The sequence below is a fragment of the Orussus abietinus genome, unplaced genomic scaffold (assembly GCF_000612105.2).
Source record: "Orussus abietinus isolate OABI.00-Male unplaced genomic scaffold, Oabi_2.0 scaffold70, whole genome shotgun sequence".
Lineage (NCBI taxonomy): Eukaryota > Metazoa > Arthropoda > Insecta > Hymenoptera > Orussidae > Orussus > Orussus abietinus.
In genome coordinates, this window is record NW_019394280.1 from 16,957 (window position 1) to 36,885 (window position 19,929).

Here is a 19,929-nt window from a genome sequence, read left to right on the forward strand (position 1 = left end):
GAAACTTCGAAAAGAGTTTCCGAACTCGAAGGTAGTGACTTCCGTTAATTCGGATTCGGCCGAGTTGCCTTCTTTCCACGGGGGGTCGATTATTTTCCTCGGAGTTTTAAATGCGCTTCCTTCGGCGCTCCCGAAAGGACCGCCAAGTTGATTCGAAGCCAAAATCTTGCCCTGAATCTAGACTAGATGAGACTTCGGAGCTGCTTCCCCTTGACTCTTGCCTCTTTTGCATAGGCAAATACCGAGTGCCTCGGATTGCGAATACCTATACAGTCGAGGAACTTGAAAATCTAAAATGGCCTCGGTAATTGATTTCGCTACCGTCGCGAAACCTTTTCACCGAATGCCCAATTTATTGGCCCACTCGAGCTCACCCCATCACCAAAGACCCCAAAGTCTGCATTCAAACGCGAGATTACAAATAACATCACAAAAGAAAAAGCACCCAGCACCAGTCACTCTGATAAATAAAATACAAGTTAACCCGAATTTTCTATAACATTTATAAATCGAACTTAAGGTCGATAAAGCGATATTTCTCATCGCCCTTTAGCGAAATTACAAAGTCAAGCTGCAAATCGAATGCGCGGTAAATGCGGATAGTAATCTCGACCCAGAAATAATTAATTAAGGGATCAATTAAAATAATGACGGGTGACGTTTTAAAGAGGCACTAACGACTGGGCGAGCCCCGACGACCTCTCCACTTTTCCGGGCTGATTTTGGAAAAGCTTAAGGAGCTTCCGCGGCGGCACAAATGCTCGGTCAGAAGCCCGGGGCGCTTTTAATAAACGTTATAGAGTGTAAAGCATAAAGATAAGGCATACTTCCTCCAGTGTCTCCTCGACCCGACACGGATGCCACTCCGTTGCACGAGCTTTTATCCTCGGACAACTTTTCCTCCCGACTCGTAAGCACCTTTTAAGGCCGCGTTTCAGAGCCGCTAAGCCGAAATGAAACTCTCTTGGCCGACGCGATCGCCTCCACCAGCCAATTCCGCGATACGTGACTCGATGAACGAAACGGCCAGATTGTCCGCACTTTTCCATCGAGTGCCGTAGAAATTTCCCCGTATGTTTAAACACCTGAGAGCTGCAGAAAATACATAACAAAGTTTCTCGGGGCAGGCCGTGCTCTCGTGTTTTGCATACTTACCGAATATATTTCAACCGTGCGTCCGGAATACATTTCCATTATTTTAACGGCATTCAGCCCGAGCTAACCATTCCCCTGCCTACCGAATAATTTCGTAAACATTTGCTTAGTTATTGCTAGTAGCCGGCGGAATAATTCCGTTCAATGGACCTTTACCTAGGCGTACCATCGTTTGCGCAAATTCGTCAAATCGAAATTGCCATTCGCGGAAGCGCCACCTCTTAGTTTAGCTGAAAAGGGTTGCCAGCTTCAAACGGAGTCTATTACCATCTATCGCGACATTCTCTGTGCCTGTGGGGTCTTTCGTGTACGTTTAGGCACGCAAAGTCAGGCCATACAGAGTAAACGTATTAGCGGTAACGTTTCAAAGCACGTCAAAAAGGAACCCACCGGGATATGTCAATTACACGAGTGCACACGGAATCCGCATTAACTCCATCCCCGGCGCATTGACATTCTTGATCCGATTAGCTAAATATTGCCGGCGATGGCGGAAACCGAATATCGCCGGGCGGAAATGACGCGATTAATTTTTAGAGATGGCCAATGAGCGCGGGGGTCAGTGAATAAATTTCATCGGCGATGTGAAGATTCGAGGGCGCGATGCACGACCACTCGAATTAAATATGACCCACTGTGCCATGGGAACTGTCAAATTTCCATATTGGCAAACATCGTCGGACCGCACTGATTGCCGACAGCTTTTTGATCGCAACTCTGGGAAAGAGAAACACGTGGGGCATTTGGCGATATGACTGCCAGCCTTTTAGAAAATTTATCCGATGGTTGATTATGTACATTTTCGCACGAGAGGATATATCGATGGAATTGTGCAATGTTTTGCGGTCCGTTTATTCAATCGGGTGAACGTGAACGCGATTTTATCTCACCGTGTAAATAAAATTATATAATAGCGATATTATATGGGCGTGTTATGGGATATTTAAAGAATATGATGGCACACGATGGCCGTGTATTTAATAGCAAAAATTAATTTCCGGGAGAATATAATATACTGTAATTTTATCCCTGTGTATATTTTCTTCCGGCGATTACGTATGCATTGCCGGTTGCTCGCAACTACATATTATCCCCGCTAACGAATTTAAATTATTCTCGGGGGCAAATGTTAAACGCACACGTTAATTTACGATTGTTATCGATCAATAAATTTAATCTACCGTTTCGCCCCACGTTTTCCCTGTGAATTGGGCGGAATTGAATGCGCGGAGCGCAGCTATTCAATCTGTTAAACCGTTAAAAATTGCATAATTCCTCGATTAATATGGCTACTATTTATCGCGTTTCATTGAACTTCTGCTACGTCTGAACGTGACGTTCTCGTTGTAATCAATCCAGAACCTCGTCTTTAATTGTACGTCACCCTTAATTATTTCACCTGCCAGAGTCGTCGATTAAAACGAAAATTCATAAATATTAAATAATATATTTAATGCTCCCTTGTTTGTTTTCTGCAATGCTTTAATTATCTAATCTACCTCAATGTAGCGTATATAACAGGTATTAAAATTAAATGCAACTCTACACCTAATAGGTTCTAATTTTCAGAAAAACTGTAGAAAGCCACCTCAACATTTTTCTTGAATTACAGAAAGTAGAATATCAGTCGAACATTTGTCAGTTAGTAATAATCGTTTCGTCGTGGGTCACCAAATTCACACAAGAGAGGGAACGAAAAGGGAAGGAAAATGCCGCGATTTGAAAGCAAAGCCTCGTAGTTTGGAAATGTGGAAAGTTATCTCAGGCACGTTATCAAAATCGTCAGCAAGGGTGCAAACGGATAAGGGTTGTGGTTGTAATTCGCACATGGTCCCACGTACATTTCACCCTGGTGACGAAACTTATGGTCGTCCATTACTTCGGAGAAGCGTGATATCAAAAAAGTTTGGAGTCCGCGGGGGGAAGAAACGTCCAGGGGTAGAAAAGGCTGTGGCTTTATGGTAACTCCTCGGAGGGATAAAAATGCGAATAATGCTAATCCAAGTAATAGGCCGGCAGACACCCTCAACCCTCGTCGAGTATTCTGCTCGCAACCCTCGACGTCGTCGACCGCTGTCATCCCCTAAACCTTACCCTTATGTCTCTGGCCAAAGTCGAGAACGAATTGCCAAAGAAAAGACCTTCAGCTACCCGTAAGAATTTTCTAGCCAAATCAACATGCATTTCAACAAAATAAAGATGAACCCAAAATGCATTGACGACGGTATCTTTTATTCCACAGATATCAAAGATGAAACTTACAATAATGGTAAAAATACCACTTTGTTTTCGGACTATCTTGAATAGATGTTTTATATGCACTTTTAGACGACCTTTAACTGTGTTAGCTTCTCAAGGGGATTTCTGAGGGGTGCCTTAAGCGGCGCCTCAATTAGCTAAGAATTTTCCATACCATTTTATGTCCCCGTAAAATGTGAAAAATGTGCGCTTAATGAAGTTTCCTTTAAACAAGCTCGAACATTCCCGCGATATCCCGCGGGTTCGGGCTGAGAGGAATTATTACGGAATAACCAATTCCTCCTACATGCAACCCTCTCGAGATTATCAAACCAAATCGATAGATGCAACCGAAGGCGAAGGGGGTAAGCTCGTGTCTCCAAGGTTACGAGAGGAAGACGAGGAGAATAGGATTAAGGGAACCGTACACGTCGGGGCGAACATTTCGCAAAACGACTTCCACTCGATGAGCTCGGACCCTTGGAAAATTGTATGGAAGAACCGCCAGACCAGTACCGTAGAAATATGCACCGGAGAAATTTTCGTAATTAACGAGAGTGCAACGTCCCGATAAACTTTTACTGCACTCTGAAGTCTCGATCGAGACATAGCGCGACGACTTATGACATGAAATGAACCGCTACAAATTGGTACACATGCAGAATATGACATCCGTAACAATTTTCATATACATCTTGTCCATATGAATAGTCCCTTTATCTCAAATAAATCACCTTGAAAAGAATACAATTTTTTGACTGTCCAAACGACCTCCCACTTCATTGGAAGAATTCGAAATATGCGAATTATACAGCGTCGCGTAAAAATTTCCCATTTTTTAATTAATTTATTCCATAGGATATACACTGAAATAATAGACATTAAAATATAAAATAACGTTATTTAAATGAAACTTGACAAGACTTGATGTTTAAGTTCCTTTATAATTTTCTTTAAAGTACGAAGATATTGTAATCTTAGACTGTTAGGTCAATTTGCGGAACGGAAAGTACATTTAATATATACGAATTATTCGTGAACCACTCGATAGAGTTTTGCCCTTGTTTGCCTCCACTTTCTCGCCCGTTATTAGCAATCTCGTTCCACCCTTCTTCGCGAGTGGATAAGTCTTTGACCCTCAGTCTTTGAACCCTAGGATCCCCTGGTAACTTGTTTCTCCCTGAAACCCGGCTAATACGTCTTGCGAAATGGTTTCTTGACCCCACGTCATCTCGAAGACTTTGAGAAGAGGGCTGATCCCCCTTTGACCCGTTCCACTTATATTAAAATTTGTTATGGAAGCCGACACTAATGCACTTTGAATTCAAGACAAACCCACGGAAAGCGTCAGACAGATACTAATTTGTTTAAAATTGCCTCGCCCAAACTCATTGCTGCGCCTTAATTTATGCCTTAATTCGTCTTTTGAAGAGCAAACTTGCAAAGTGAGAGCCGTCTGGTTAAGTTAAAGGGCGAGGCACTCTTCGAGGGTGTATCTTTAATTATTTTCTTAATACGGTCCTACAGTCTGCTGCAGTTTGGAGGCAGTATTATATACGTCGATTCGTTATATATCGTACTTTCCCTTAATGGCGCTATAATATTAACGATTAAATTTAATCAAATTAAACCCAATTGAATTTCAAGTGAAAACGTCCTTAAACGATATATTTACCGTAACCCCAAAATAATGCATAAAATAATAAGAAACGTGTAGTATCAAACGTACGTGTGAAAGAAAAATTGTTTAAAATGAGGTTTATTTGGCCCATCAATGTAATTTAGGTTGTACCTAGATTATGCAATTGAAAAGGAAATTGTACGTAAAGTACAGGTAGAATTTGTGAACAGGGGACAACCTAATATCGCGATGAATCCATTATCGGCGCACATTTGTCTGTGTAATTAGGGTTGCATTACCGGGCAGTGCAGTCACCTCGCGTAGTTGTGCTTAATTAGTGCAGCGCTATGCACCGATAGGCGTAACTAATACCAGACCGCGGTACTTACAATTAGTCGGTTGCGCTCTTGCTAGCCTAATCGAGATTCGTACGTCATCGAGAGATCGCGAGTCGCGAAAATTTGCGTAATGCTCGATCCTCCACACGTTTAATAAACAAGACTAGATCCCGAGAGGTGCCCTCCACTCGCGCCGATAATATCTGATTACGTTAAATAATGACATTAATTTTCCGAAACTAATTACCCAGAGGTCTCGATGCGATCGTTAAACCCTCACGGGTTCACCGGCGCGTCGCAAACTTTGTCGCAAAGCTCGTAAATCCACTTTTCGTGGCATATACTGTGGCAAGTGTTTCTTTAAGGGAGACACATGTCCACGTGACGCTAAATAATGACATTAAATTACCCCCGAAAGTACACCGATGCTTTTTGCCTTATACTTAAAGAAATACATTACACGTGTACCGTACCATACACGACCCATATACATTGGTTCCTGAATTTCATGGTTTTTAGGTGTGACTACCGTGATATCTTCCATAGCTTTTAATCCGACAAGTGAGATCCTTGCATCTGATGATGCAGTCAAAGATAGACGGTAAAGGAAACGTGAAAAAATGGGGAAAGTCATCAAATGAGACAAAAGGCTACGAAAGGTTAATGAAGTTTTATAAAATATGTCAAAGTTTGCGCAAAGCAATTTTCGTTGGGTATTTGGTAAAAGGTCACCACTCGTTCTGTTAAACGAAAAACCCACTGTGAATTTTTCCTCTTATCAGACCCCACGGTTTTCCCCTGGGTTTAATTAACGTCATCTTAATGGCTTCCCTGCCATCTCTCGTGCATCTTCCATCATCTTCCTGCTTTCCTGCACTCGACCGATATCGCGGTTAATATCCTTTCTATTTTCATCGCCTTCTTAAAAATATGGCCTCGAGATCCTTCTTGAGAATGAAAAATCATGAAGTCATTAATCTTTGAAATAAAATCCTGCCGCGACTAACGAGCATTCAATCGTGCAATACTAGACTTACTAATGAAATTAAGTAATAGCCTATCAATTGCGTTATTAAAAACTACTTAAACGGAAAATCACGCGGCAAACGTCATAATCTCCACCTTTAGCATAGATAATAATATTTGTTACTAATCTTATTCATTACGTGTTGTTGCGTATCCGCTGTAAATCCCCTGATATAAAATTATTATAATCGTGTTATACATGTGGTAGATGCATAATGGGGGCACAGTTTAAATGTTTCGGTAATAATGCTATGATGAGATATTTTTTACTGTACATTTCTTCCGTTTAATTAATGTTATTCAATTTATAAACATGCATTAGAACAGTGGGTGCGCTGCCCGTATTTCTCCGATTTCCTGCACATATGTACAAGGATAGTGAGGTCTAATCCTTTCTACTGGATAACGTCTCAGCGTTGCTAAGCTAAGGCATTATCAACATAATGGATGGTAGTACTAAAAGATTAAGGTCCTAACTGGATCGATCCCGGCTGTCATCAATTTTGCCCGATATACTATCTCCAGACATCACTCGTCGGTGAAAAGTTGGATTTACGTTTATTTTAACGTTAACTTTACATCGTAGTTGTAACATTCAAAAAATAATAAGAATTAAATTAGGTTTTAAAACCAGAACATCTGTATAATGACAATTGAATGGCCACGGATGTCGCCATAACGCTATTCATTTTAACGCTATATTAAAATGAGTAGAGTGCCATATTGGTAATAAAAAATTCTACAGGAATAGCGAACATGATGAATTGTATTACTCTTTCGGCTTGACCGTGTATTGAGCATTTTTAAACATCACCTTATGACAATTTATAGTGACTAGTAATAATGTAGGTATTTTTAATGCGACGCCATTTTGATTTTCTTTGGTGCATCGGCGAGAAGAGGCAAAACGCATTTATGAAATAAAGGCACTCTGGAAAGCACTTGGCAACTGCTGGTCGAGAAATCGGCAATTTGGTGGAAATGGATGCAAATGGGGGACAATAGCCGGAATCGGGCGGTACTCCCTTAGTGGGACCGCCATTACAAATGGCGGCCGAGGCTCGAGCACTTTTTTTTCGGCTTGCACCGTGATCGTGCGAAATAGAGCCGGAGGAATCCGATTTTCCTACCGTTCGGGCAGAAAATGGCGTAAAACTATTTCCGCGGTCCATGTCGGGGATGGAGGCGGCCGTCGCGTTTATTCAAAAATGGAGCCCGTGCCAAAAGAGGTCGAGGGTGCGGAGCGCGATGCGGTAGAAGGCTGCTTGATCCGGATGAGTTTCCAGTTCTCTCGCGGAAAATCGGCCCGCCGAAAAATCGATGGGATTACGTCTGTTCCCGCCTAAATTGTCCCCGGGGAGAGACGCGCCACCGAAGGAAAAAACACACCCCGGTGAGCGCCGGCGTCTCTATTATCCGACTCTACGATTAAATCCGATCGCGCCTACTTGCTGCGAGAAACGGGACAGACGCTTCGACGTTTTTACGATTTACTCGCTTTACTCAACGCTGCGACTCGGAAAACTCCCAGCGACCTTTCCACAGCTGAAACTTAAGCTTCCTCGCAGATCCGCCGCCCAAACGTTGAACGTCAACCTAAGTATTTTATAAATGTCATCCTTATGCATCTTATAGATTGATGTTACATCTTAAGATTCTTAATTTAAACACTTTTTGGTTTGATAGTTACTTTGAGAGTTTACGGTACGCCTTACCTACCTCTGAGGTAAAGCTCGACAAAGAAAATCGCTCACGTAGTTCTTTTGCGAAATCAGTTCCCCGTACTCTCCGAGGTAAATTTTCCCGCCGCGGGGAATAACAAGGCCCGTTTATTTTCATTATAACCGGAACTAAAGAGCTCGAAAATGTTAACGACGGACGATTCTTTCCACGGGAATCCATCATCCCGGTTTCCCTATTCTCTCCGCGAAGCCGCCGTGATTTTCCTGCCGCCATCGCTTCGAAAGATTTTCGTGCCACAAGGACTATACCAGACTTCAGGATTTAGGGGAAAGGCGCAGTCCCAAGGAGCGATGAAGTTCCCTCGTAAAATAAATCGTAGGAATACTTCCTAATTCGCTCCGAGCTTCGAGGTGTCCTTCCCGCGATGTTGCATATTGCCTTAATGGCGAAACTTGAACGAAGTACATCGGTTTCGGGATCCCAGGCTCGTCTAGACTGGATCATCGGAAACGTAACTTAGACTTTAACCAGAAGGGAAATTTACGGGAATCTGTGTTTAAATAAAGTGGTTCTTTTCTGTTTCAGTCACTGTACCAGCGACTATATCGCCGTTTATTCCGGATCCACGATATCCAGCCCGTTACTCACGATGCTCTGTGGAAACAAAAAGACCTCCATCGTTCACACCGGACCGAATCTACTAATAGAATTCAGGTACATTTTTTCTCAGACTTTCATGGCACTTTGTTAACGTGATCATTAGCCTGGAAATGAACAGGGAGGAAATAAAACAAATTTGGTGAAAGCCTAAAATAAAAGGTCGGACTCTTAGACCAGATGGATAACATTCATTATAATCTGTATTGAAAAGAAAGAGGACTTACAATTTTCTAAATGAATGTAAGTGTTTGAAATCATCGTAAAACTATGGTTAGAATAGTGAAATATCGTTGGAAACATAATCCAGATGAAGTGCCGCGTCTTACCTATGAATCCCTGTTTTTATTAATTTGTACAATAATGTAAAGTTTCCTACTTTGTAGAAAACTCCTCGGTAAATACAGCGTAAGACCATGGATTTTTGAACACTCTGACCGGAGCTTAATCAGGATCAGTAAATTTAATAAGGAAACTTCGGATACACTTTGCGTTGAACTTCTACAAATGATCTTCGTCTTACACCGACGAAGCGCATGCAAATGGGGTTTCAATCCCGCGTAATACTTGGGTAACTTTTCAATTGAGATGGTTTACAGGAAACTTTCTAAAAGTTACTCCCAGGTTAGACAAAGAAAACCTAAATAACTACATAGACTAAGTGTTTCATCGCAGGGATTTGTAGATACCGAGCAGATCAGAATTCAAGTGAAACTCATCACTTGAATTCCATTGTTATTGAAATTATGAACGTGCTGTATTTTCCTTACTTTAAGTTTATAAACTCATGTTTATCGCGCGAATTAATCATTAAATTCCCAATTTCAGAACTGGGCCAGAAGTGCCACCTTTCGACTACAACGGTTTTGTGGCGACCTTGTCCTTTGTTGAAATCACAACCGAACCACAAACCACTGTTACCGTAGAGAGCACCAGCAAAACTCGTAAGAACTTTTCGTAACTTAAAATTAATCCTCCACTTCACAATACTTTTTTAATAAAACTCCCGGCTAATTGCCTCCTAGAATATATTCGAATCCATTTTGACACAATGAACGGTCTCAGACTCTGCGAAATTATTACTAATGACAAGAAATATTTACGGCGTTTCTATGAAAAAAAAAACATTTCCTGATTATAGTACACAGTACTAATATATTTATGAACTAAAATCATATCGTTTGACACATTTACTTGTCGCAGTAATTATACCTAGGTTGTTATCTTATTAAATAGGCGTTTGTCAGTTCTTTTACATTTATTTATAATTTTCAACCTGTCTTCAGGTTTTGGTATCAAGCGGGTTTAATCACCACTGTCCTCCATTTTTTGCAGTAGAAATGATCAGATCGCCCAACAGTAGCAGCTTCAACAAACAATACATTAATGGAGACCTTAACGACCATCGAAAAGACCAAGGTACAATGGGCTGCGATCTCGACGTGGGAGGAGAAAAAATCCGGGCCGGACATCATGACACAAGAAAAAAGCAAAAGAACATTACATGCCGACTCGTGCTTCGTGGTCGCACCTACGATACAGCTCACGTTTCGCTGGCCAGCTTTAACCTTAGGTAATGGAACTGTTTTACTGGCTTTTCTCCTCTTCGAGGTTCCAACAAACGTCCTACGTTGCACACGTGTTAATTTCCATCGTAAACATTGCCGATGATTTAACGACGTTCCGTAAACCGTAAATCCTCGTGCTTCATTTACGAAGCCCATAATGATACCCATTTCCATTGCCTTGTCCTTTCGGAACTTACCGTCACTACAATGGAAATTTCAGTTTGGCCAGTAAAACGACTATTGAAAATCATCCTTCGACATTATTCAAAGTATTCGAGTAAAAGTAAAAGCTCTTCTCGCATTGATTTTTTGTCTGAGTATAAATGTTAGAAATGAACACGTGCGAACGTAGGTCTGTGAATGTGTGTATGTAAAAAGTGAAGAAATGTTAAGGACGATTAAGGGAGGGCGACTTTCCTACGAGAAAATACCAAAAGGTGCTGTTGGGTCGAATCGGTATCATGGGGGAATACCAGGAGTAGTTAAATCCCCCTGCAAGTATCCTTAGAATGTACCATCAAGAAAATAATTGCTCCTTAATTGTCAGACATTCCGGAAGAGCCTTCTCCCGTTTCACGATTACGAGCCAATTATTCAAAGCTTCGTCGAATGGTGCTACTCCAATATTTTATGCTTGTTGCAATAAAGATCCATCTCGGTACCTTTACGCCGACTCCGCAATTGAACCCGAGGATAGTACCAATCGTTCAATTACGACAGTGGTTAATAAACGCGATCTTCTCAAGATTCCCCGAGAATGCCAATTAAACTCACCCGGATACGATAAACTTTACATTTTTTCGGAAGCCTTATTTTTCCTTTCTCTTTGCTATTACGCAATAATATTAAGAAGTTGAGAGCATGAATCTTCCATTCATCCTCCTCGATCTTGGAGGAATCTCCCGTTTGAGTGAGAACTCACTCCGCGAATCTATCTGCTCCATCTGAAAGAAGTTCCTCCTCCACTTTTCGTTCCTTTTATTGCCGTCGAACCCTGAGGTGCCTTTCTTTTACTTCATTCTCACAAGGAACGTGAATTATCTCCCCGCAAATAAACGTCTTCTCTTCTAGGAGGATGTCTAAGTTAACACTAGGTTTACGGGAGTTTTATACATACCTGTTTCTACGAGCATCCGTCAAATTGACGGGTAAACGAAAACACGCATTTTCTTTAAAAAATCGATTTATTCAAATTAAGTCGGAATTAAACAACACTAGGCTTTACGTTTAAATGAATTATTAATAAATAAAAAGTCCTTTTTTAAAAATTATCACGGAAATGATTGGAATGCTCGTCCTCTCATCCTCGGAGTCAGAACTAGAAACAATGCGCATCCTTTTCTTGCTACGACACCCTTTCAAGAAGTTTTCCTCTTCACTATCCGAAGATCCTTCTATTTCTCCACTTTCAATGCAAACTTTCACTCTCATCTTCGCCTTACACTCTCTGCAACAAAGCAAATATATATGGATTGTTTATGAAATTAGCTAGTCCGTCAATTTGACGGGTTTCGTAGAGATAGGTATACTACATACAGATTTTAATAATTAGAAGGCTTAGGAAAAAATAATTGTGTGTACAAATTCTTTGGATGAAATAATTAATTTACGATACAAAAATGGTTAAAATTAATGGTATGGTTTTTTCGGTATTTCTTTTCTAACGATAACTGTTCCGAAGTAATTTCGATTTACGAAATTCGTTTTTTTTAAACATTCACTCTTTTTCTCGAAAGACAGGGAAAGTAACTTCAAATTGACGTAAGGATAATAATCCTTCCGCTTAATTAAATTAATTATTAATAAATCAGTTGAAACAGAAAGCAGCACAATTAACAGTTACAAATGGCGTTACTGGCAATAGAAACAGCTCTAACTAGGCAATTCTAATGACGATTGCTCTTAGAAATTTATTTATAAAAGAAATTCAAATGGCCGAATATAATCGTGAGTTGTGAAAAATTCTACGCGGATAAATCTTCTAAACTGAATTTCCATCGCATTTGGGAAAGTTCAAAGACATTGGAGAATTCCTTTGGGATCGATGCTCGTATAAGGGAAACGCGTGGCACATTATCCGATAAGAAATCGCGCTCTCTCCGAGCCATGGAGGTTATAGCCAATCAATACGAGCGCCAGAAGCTTTATAAATAAAATATTGCTTCCTCCGGGAAGGATGCGGATTCGATTCTGTGTCGATACAAAAAGAAAGTCTCGAGATACAAGCAGGTACGCCCTAGATGTGGCGTTCATCTTTATTCTAAGGACAACGTCAGTAGAATACCTAATACTTTCAGTTATCACAAATAGTCTTCAGGTCCCTCTACGTCGCAAAAATAATCATAAACATCCATTAAATCCCTACAAGTTTCATTTATAAAATTGTTGAAAGTATATAATGCTCGTGACGTTTACCAAAGGATTTCGATTGCATACATGCTTTCGCTCAACAGCTCGGTCGTTTAGTTTCACAAAGTACAAGGAACGATGCCAGTTTATCTCGATGTCGGTAACTTCCTTTGTTTCCTTCCGGAATTCCCTGAGAATTTGAAACGTCGGCACGCAGGGCTTTTCCTTAGATGGCACGGCAATTAATTCTGCACCGTCGGCCATATTGCATCGGCTATTTTCCAAATGCGCCCGCTTTGGTCACGCGAACTCTTCAAGGCTCGGTCACGCAGGAAAGGCACGAACGTGGTTCTTTAAGGCCGGGGAAAAAGGAAGAAAAATGGCCCCTCTGTAGGCGATATTTTCAATTATCATACACAATGGCCCCAGCTGCGGCATATTCTTCGGTTGGTTCCGACTGCGGCCAATGGTGGCTCGAGCTGAAAAGACACGAACCCTACAAGCTCTAACCCAACCAGGAAAGCTTTCGAGGAGGCACGATGAACGCGAAACAAGAACAGAGTGGAAGAACAAACGGTAACTGAAAAAAATTGATGCGTGACCGCCACGCACGTTGTAAGTTAAACGTCTACCGGTGAATACGTAGGAAAGGAACTACTGCTGGAATCAAAGGGATGAATTAAAGATTTATTTAAGTTAGATTATAATATATTTTCAAATTTTTCAAATTCTTAAAATCCGTTGTCCAAAGCCAATTCGTTTCACTTTACATGCGTAATATAATACATATTTACGGTATCATGAAATAGGTTATGAGTGGTATAACACAAATATACGAAACAACATTATTTTACAAGCTCACTGCACGAGTGTAGAGGAACTGAGAAGGAAACGAAAAGGTGCAACACGCTAGCCTAGCTCCACTGATAGTTTGCGACGCTAGCACCCCATCTCCTTTCCCTATCCTCCCTAACTCACCGATGACGCGACATGGAAAGGAAACAAGGAAACGTTGCGCTCTTCCTCTCCCCGTCTCGCCTAAAATTACGTCCCTCCGCGGCGTTTCACCTTTTCGTTTCATTCCAATCTCTAAGCAGCGAGCTCGCCCCGCCGTGGCTAAAGAAGTTCCACCTCGAGAAGCAACGTATTTTCACATTTACCGTGACATTTCCATTCCCAAATTCGCATCCTTGATCGGTGACTCCGCCAAAGTTACGATTGCGTTCGCCGACGAGGGAAGTCAAACACAGAAAGTCCCGTGACTTGAAATTCCGTAATTTAAACACATTGATAAGGAGGCTCATCTCAGATTCAGCGAATGAGCGTCTGGTCTGGCGCAGCCGGGGATGAGTTGGCGAGGTCGCGGGACCGGAAGTCGATCTCGCGAGAGCCGGGGGCGAGGCATAAGACAAAGAAGACTTTATTGAGGGCGGCATAAATTTCAAATAGAATATTGTAAATCCGGGATCCAGTGAGCCGGGAAAGTAGGTTCGAGGGCGGGAAATAAGTTGTGTGTATCTTGCCCCCCGGCGAGCTCGGGGGTGCGCGGAGGCACCCCCACTCGCCACCCCCACCACCCCACCCCCGTCCACCGTGTTATCCATCCGCGTTTTATCTCAGCTACGTTCTTACGCGCCCGCGATCCCGTTTTTATTTCATTTTCATCCTCGTCTTACCGACGGGACGCCCTATCGGCCGGCGAGCCGGGGTGCGCGCCACCCCCGAACGGCCCATCGACCCCTCTCGCAAGATCGGTAAACCCCCTTTTATAACACCTCGCGGAGGCGACGCCTCCGGTTTACGCCGGGTCAACGGGCTATCCCTGACATCGGTAAACCCTTTTTTATAACGCCCCTACCGGCCGGAGCCGGAGCCCGGATTGCTCGTCGGGTTAAGGACACCCGCCACCCACCACCCACCGCCCGCCACCCCTCGGGAATAATTCCCGCCGTGGCCGGACGAAAGCTGCGAATCTTCCGCACGGTCGGAGCGTGGATTTGGAAATCCCGCGAAAACTCGGCATTTACCTGAAATTTTCGGGGGGTTGGGAATCTGAAGATCATATAGGTATAACTATATACATCGAGAGGATGTGATAGTTATATACGCGGAATTAACGGCACTCAGCCGCAATGCGGTCGTCTGCGATATAATGCCTTCGTGGACGAATATGCGAGTATAAGCAAATTATATGGGCTCCCTAGTAGCACAATATATTTATCCCATATTTTCTATATATTTAACGAATATCGTAGATTTTGTAAATATTTAGCAGACATTTGAAATATTTGCAAATCGTTTTCTTTAGGATATTATCTTTATAACATTTGTGTAATATTAGCTCCGTGTGTTTTCATAATATTTTTCTAACGGATATACAAAACATTTCGTTTCATTTTAATATAAAGAAATCTACAAGACATCTTAAAAAATCTGTTGCTTGAGATATTCAGCAAAGATTATAAAGAAATATTTAGAAATTATTCTAAGCTACTAGGGCTCTTTCTTTGAAAACGAGTGCATTGTTGTTTTATTTATGACGAAGACATGTGCAACGCTTGGAACGTTTGTAGGTGTGGAAAATAGAGTACAGATTGTCGAGATGCCGATTTGGGTACAGCTTAATTACATTCGGTTAATCATTTGAATGTAATCGGGTGGGTATCAAAATTTCGGGGGGATCTTTGCTGGATTTGACTTCAAAATGTACGGGAAATTTAGTAGGTTGTATGATCCTCTAATTAATTATTTATTCGCGCGGACGTAGTGACAACCGATTAATCTGCGGGATTTAACCTCTGCGCGAGATTCCACGGGGACCCCAATTTGTTTGATAAATTTTCTACGACTCTGCGGCGGTTTGGGGAATGTTGTGCTAATCATCCGTAAATGCCTCGCCTTTCAGTGCGCCGGGATGCAAGTCGAAGATCAAAATTTACGACGGATTACGGGAAAGCGGAGTAGCCGAGAGCAACAAGCTGCTCGAAGAGATCTGCAGCCCTGCGCAAAGCCTCCCCAAGGAATTCGTGCTGCCGGAAAGGTAAGTAAAGTAAAGTTTAAAATTTCACCCAAGTATAGACATTATTTACCCTGTAAATTTCAACGTACGGGAATGCGCACTTAATTTCTCGCTAAAGGTCAAATCAACCGAGCAGTGAATTTAACCGCGTCCTATATGAGCCGCTCAGTGCACACATCGACTAACTCCACTTTTTGAAAAATCTTAAATTTAGGTGTCAAAGCACTTGGTATAGTCATAACTTTTTATATTTATAATATCTTTCCTGATTAATAGAGATTAACACCATTAAACGGCAACATTTTTTTGGGCATTGAATAATAAGTAATTTATTTCAGAAGCCATTTTGATTAACTCCATACTCTAATGTAAATCGTAGACGAATACCTGGCAGTATAGTATTATTGGATTATCTGTTGCGGCCGTACATCGACGCTTTTTTTTTTAAACAGCCGAAGATGCTTTCCCCCTTTCAACAATATGAGTAATAAAATCGCATCAGCAAACAGATAGAAAGAAGCGCAATGCAGACGGTAGTTAGTATAACAGTGATCTCTCACGCTGAATGTTACCGTATACTTCACCAATATTACACGGACTACATATTTTTTGGTCTTTTCAACATTACTCCCTGATTGTTTTTAAAGAACTAAATATTATACCGTTATAATCAAGATGAGTGAAACTAATAACAATGTGGATGTGGAAAGCAGGGATGATTCTTCAATACGATTTATCAGCAGAAAGTCTGGGGCAAGAAGACGTTTATCGTGTTTCTCGGATTCATCCGATTGCAACGGTACAAATTCCCCAACAAACACATCGATTGGGAGGAAAAGAAGTCGTAATCCTGATAAATGGGCACGAAATTTACAAAAGCATAACGGAACAAAAGGTTTGGCATACAGGAATAGGGGAGGAAATTTAATACCTGCAAAAACATTTGTCGATATAAAATGCAGACGATTATTTTTTGGCTATTCTTTCTTATTAATTTTATATACCGTTAGATGAAAACTATAACTGTATTTATGTATTCTACATTATATATTTGAAGTTATATTATAATAGGAATTTTAAAAAAGAATCTACATTACTTCATCGCATTTCTCAACTTTTTGTTTTATGGAGTTAATCAATGTGTGCACTGAGCGGCTCATATGATTCCCTCGATACTCCATTATCAATAACTAAAAAAAACATTCATTTTCGAGTTTATCCGACATTAATGTTTCTCGACATTCATTGTTTGTAGTGCACGTCAGAAATAAGATATCCGAGACGTATAACTTCTAGATGTTTGTTGTTCCCACGTTTCGCATACATTTATTCCTAGGAGGGAGCGTATCGAGAATCGCGCGCACTTTTCTCTGGAAGGTTGAGGTGTCTGGAAAATGATACCATCGATATGCCGGATGTAAAACTATGAATTACGAGCTTGTGTATTTGCACGTGTCAGTGGCCGATCGCATTTGCGTTTCGCGTGGGAAAATCCTTCGAATGTAACATAACGGCAGGCTTGTCCGCATAATACACAAATGTCAATGCATCCGTACAGTTAACGGCGAGGAATTCCTGCTTTTCGGTTGCGATACGCCAAATTCATTTCTGCAAAATTTCCGGTATTATCCACCTGAACAAAGCGAATGGCACGGAATCGCTCTGTGCGTGTTCCGCGAATGGAACGAAAATGAAAGCATGATATAAATATTACCTGGATTGAGAATTTATAGTGGAAATACAGTTAACGAGTCCAACGCAGCTTCGGTAAATTGGCCGAGCTGTAAAAATGACCGGCAGTTTGATATTCAGGCGAAAATTAAATGAAGTCAAGGGAAGTTTAATATACGAGCTATATTTTGAATGATCGTATCTCTAGTAGCACAAAATATTTGTCCTATATTTTCTATATATTTAACGAATATCGTACATTTTGTATATATTTCGCAGACATTTAACACATTTGCAAAACGTTTACTTTAGAATATTATCTCTATAATATTTATATAATATTAGCTCCATGTGTTTTCATAATATTTTCCTACCAGATATGCAAAACATTTCGTTTCACTTTAATACAAGTATTATTTAAATATCTTCCAAATACATTACTAACGTTTTAAAAATATGTAAAATTAAAATCACACGTTTTGCTCCCATAATGAAATAGCGAAACGAAAATATTAGAAAAATTTCTCGTGTTTTTTGATACCAAACGAAGTGTCCGATAATAGTCGTGAAGTAAAAAATGTATTTTTATTATGGTCATAGGTTAAAAAATATCATTTCTATATATGTTAATAAATTATTGAAACTAAATACGTCATTGAGATTTTCAACAAATATTTTTCAAATATCTTCGAATGAAATCTACAAGAAATCTTAAGAAATCTGTCGCTTGAGATATTTAGCAAAGATTACAAAGAAATATTTAGAAATTATTCTATGCCACTAGAGTATAAATTGGTATTCATTATTTGTCACTTCCCGTAGATTTTAACCGAATTGGCGCAGAGATTTTTCTACAAATCATTTTTATTACTTGGATGTACCGACGACGCACAATGTTTAAGGAGGCAAGGTTCTGCAAAATTGGAAAGAAACGTGGAAATATTAGGAACGTGAATATCGTACATATTTCGGTGGCCGTGGATAAACGGGGAGGATAAGTACTCTTACGATAATTAGGAACTGGCACATATTCTGTCAGTGGAACTTTATTTTAAGAAGGAATAACCATGCAAATCGGGTATATTAATCCCCGGAGGGTTTCATAAAGTGAGTCATTTTATAATGAATTTCCATGTGGTAATTCGTAGAGTAATTGGACCGAACGAGGTTCGTTAATTTCCACCTGACTTTCGAGCTTTCCAGGGATTCATAAACGCACATTTGAAGAAATTATTCCTCACATATCCGGGAAAGAGAAATCCGGGAAAAACAGCGGTTGATTGGTCAATTTATTAATATCGAATTTAAATACGATTAGCTGATAACAAAATCCGCTGTTAATCTCCGCAACAATATTAAGTTTATACATATTTTAAAAACGCTGCAATCTAAATACGCAAGAAGATACATTCACAACTCCAGCCATCGTTCTGCAAGGCATATTTGTTTATAAAAAGACTATTAATGCATTTGTAATCATTAATAAAAATAAAAATACCTGATAGATAAGAAAGTCCAACCATCCATTTGCCAACTTCATGGAAAAGGGTGCACCAAACGTCACCGGGAAGAAGATGAGGATAGCTGAGAGTACTTCTCCGGATTGAAAAGAATTTGATAAAAATTCATACGCCTTGTTCGAGAGTACTCGAGGTTCCATCCGGTCATACTTTGGTCCTCTGAAAAGGAGCACTATCGAAAATGGATTCGTCCGTTCCCGCAAGGAATCCTGGGTGGGACCGGAAGTGGGATGGAACCGGGAATCCGAAGTTAGGGTTAAACGATGCGGGGCATCGGGGCCGAATTCCCAGGGCAGACAGACAGACGGATGGACCTTGAGTGAGCATCTCGCAGGGAAAGCGAAAGAATCTCTCTCGGCAGTCCCAGGGGTGCGCGCGAGAACTAGATGGCTGCCGAAGGGTGAGAGACGGAGACGCCGAGAGCCGGAAGTGGCCGGAAGGAACCCGCGTATGCATTATGCAAGCGGTCGGAAATACTCGGCCCGGGATATGAGACGTTTGTTGAGCGGCAACCTTAGACGGTAACGGACGAAACCGGCAAGATAAGCGACTGGGTAGAAAGATTTCCAATCCCTTATCCATGTATCGATGCGACCCTCTATTCGGATTTCGAGCTTCCTAACGCGAACCCAACCTGACAACAGCTTACTAAATTAAAATTTAACGCGGCGGAATTCACGTAATTGAAGCGAATAAAAATGTAACCATTAACAAAGGTAATGATATCAATTCAAAAGAAAATTGCAAACTAATGAAATTAAGTCCGTTATTAACCCTTTCGTTACCTTGGACGAGATATCTCGCGACCCAATACTGGCCGATTAACGCTTTTGACGAGATATCTCGCGACCCGATACTGGCCGATCAACGCTTTTGACGAGATATCTCGCGACCCGGTAGTAGCCGATCAACGCTTTTGACGATAATCTAGCTTCCTAGCACTAATATTTCCTTGCACCGTATGCAAAGAAAACGGGAAACGTAAGGAAACACGATATTTTTGTCAGAAGTGTAATGTCGCTTTATGCGTAACACCATGTTTTCAATTATACCACGTAGAAAGTAAATAAAAATAATTTCATTA

The 19,929-nt window shown here is 41.0% G+C and overlaps 1 protein-coding gene across 1 annotated transcript in view; it reads left to right on the top strand.

Annotated features, from left to right (window-relative positions):
- Positions 1-3,253: 3,253 nt before the first annotated feature.
- Positions 3,254-19,929, top strand: part of LOC105698411 — a 29,785-nt gene continuing 13,109 nt past the window's right edge. The window contains exons 1-6 of the mRNA XM_023434937.1: positions 3,254-3,308; positions 5,872-5,953; positions 8,647-8,775; positions 9,547-9,662; positions 10,054-10,291; positions 15,541-15,675. Coding sequence (XP_023290705.1) covers positions 3,254-3,308; positions 5,872-5,953; positions 8,647-8,775; positions 9,547-9,662; positions 10,054-10,291; positions 15,541-15,675 — 755 coding nt within the window. The remainder of the gene's footprint in view (positions 3,309-5,871; positions 5,954-8,646; positions 8,776-9,546; positions 9,663-10,053; positions 10,292-15,540; positions 15,676-19,929) is intronic.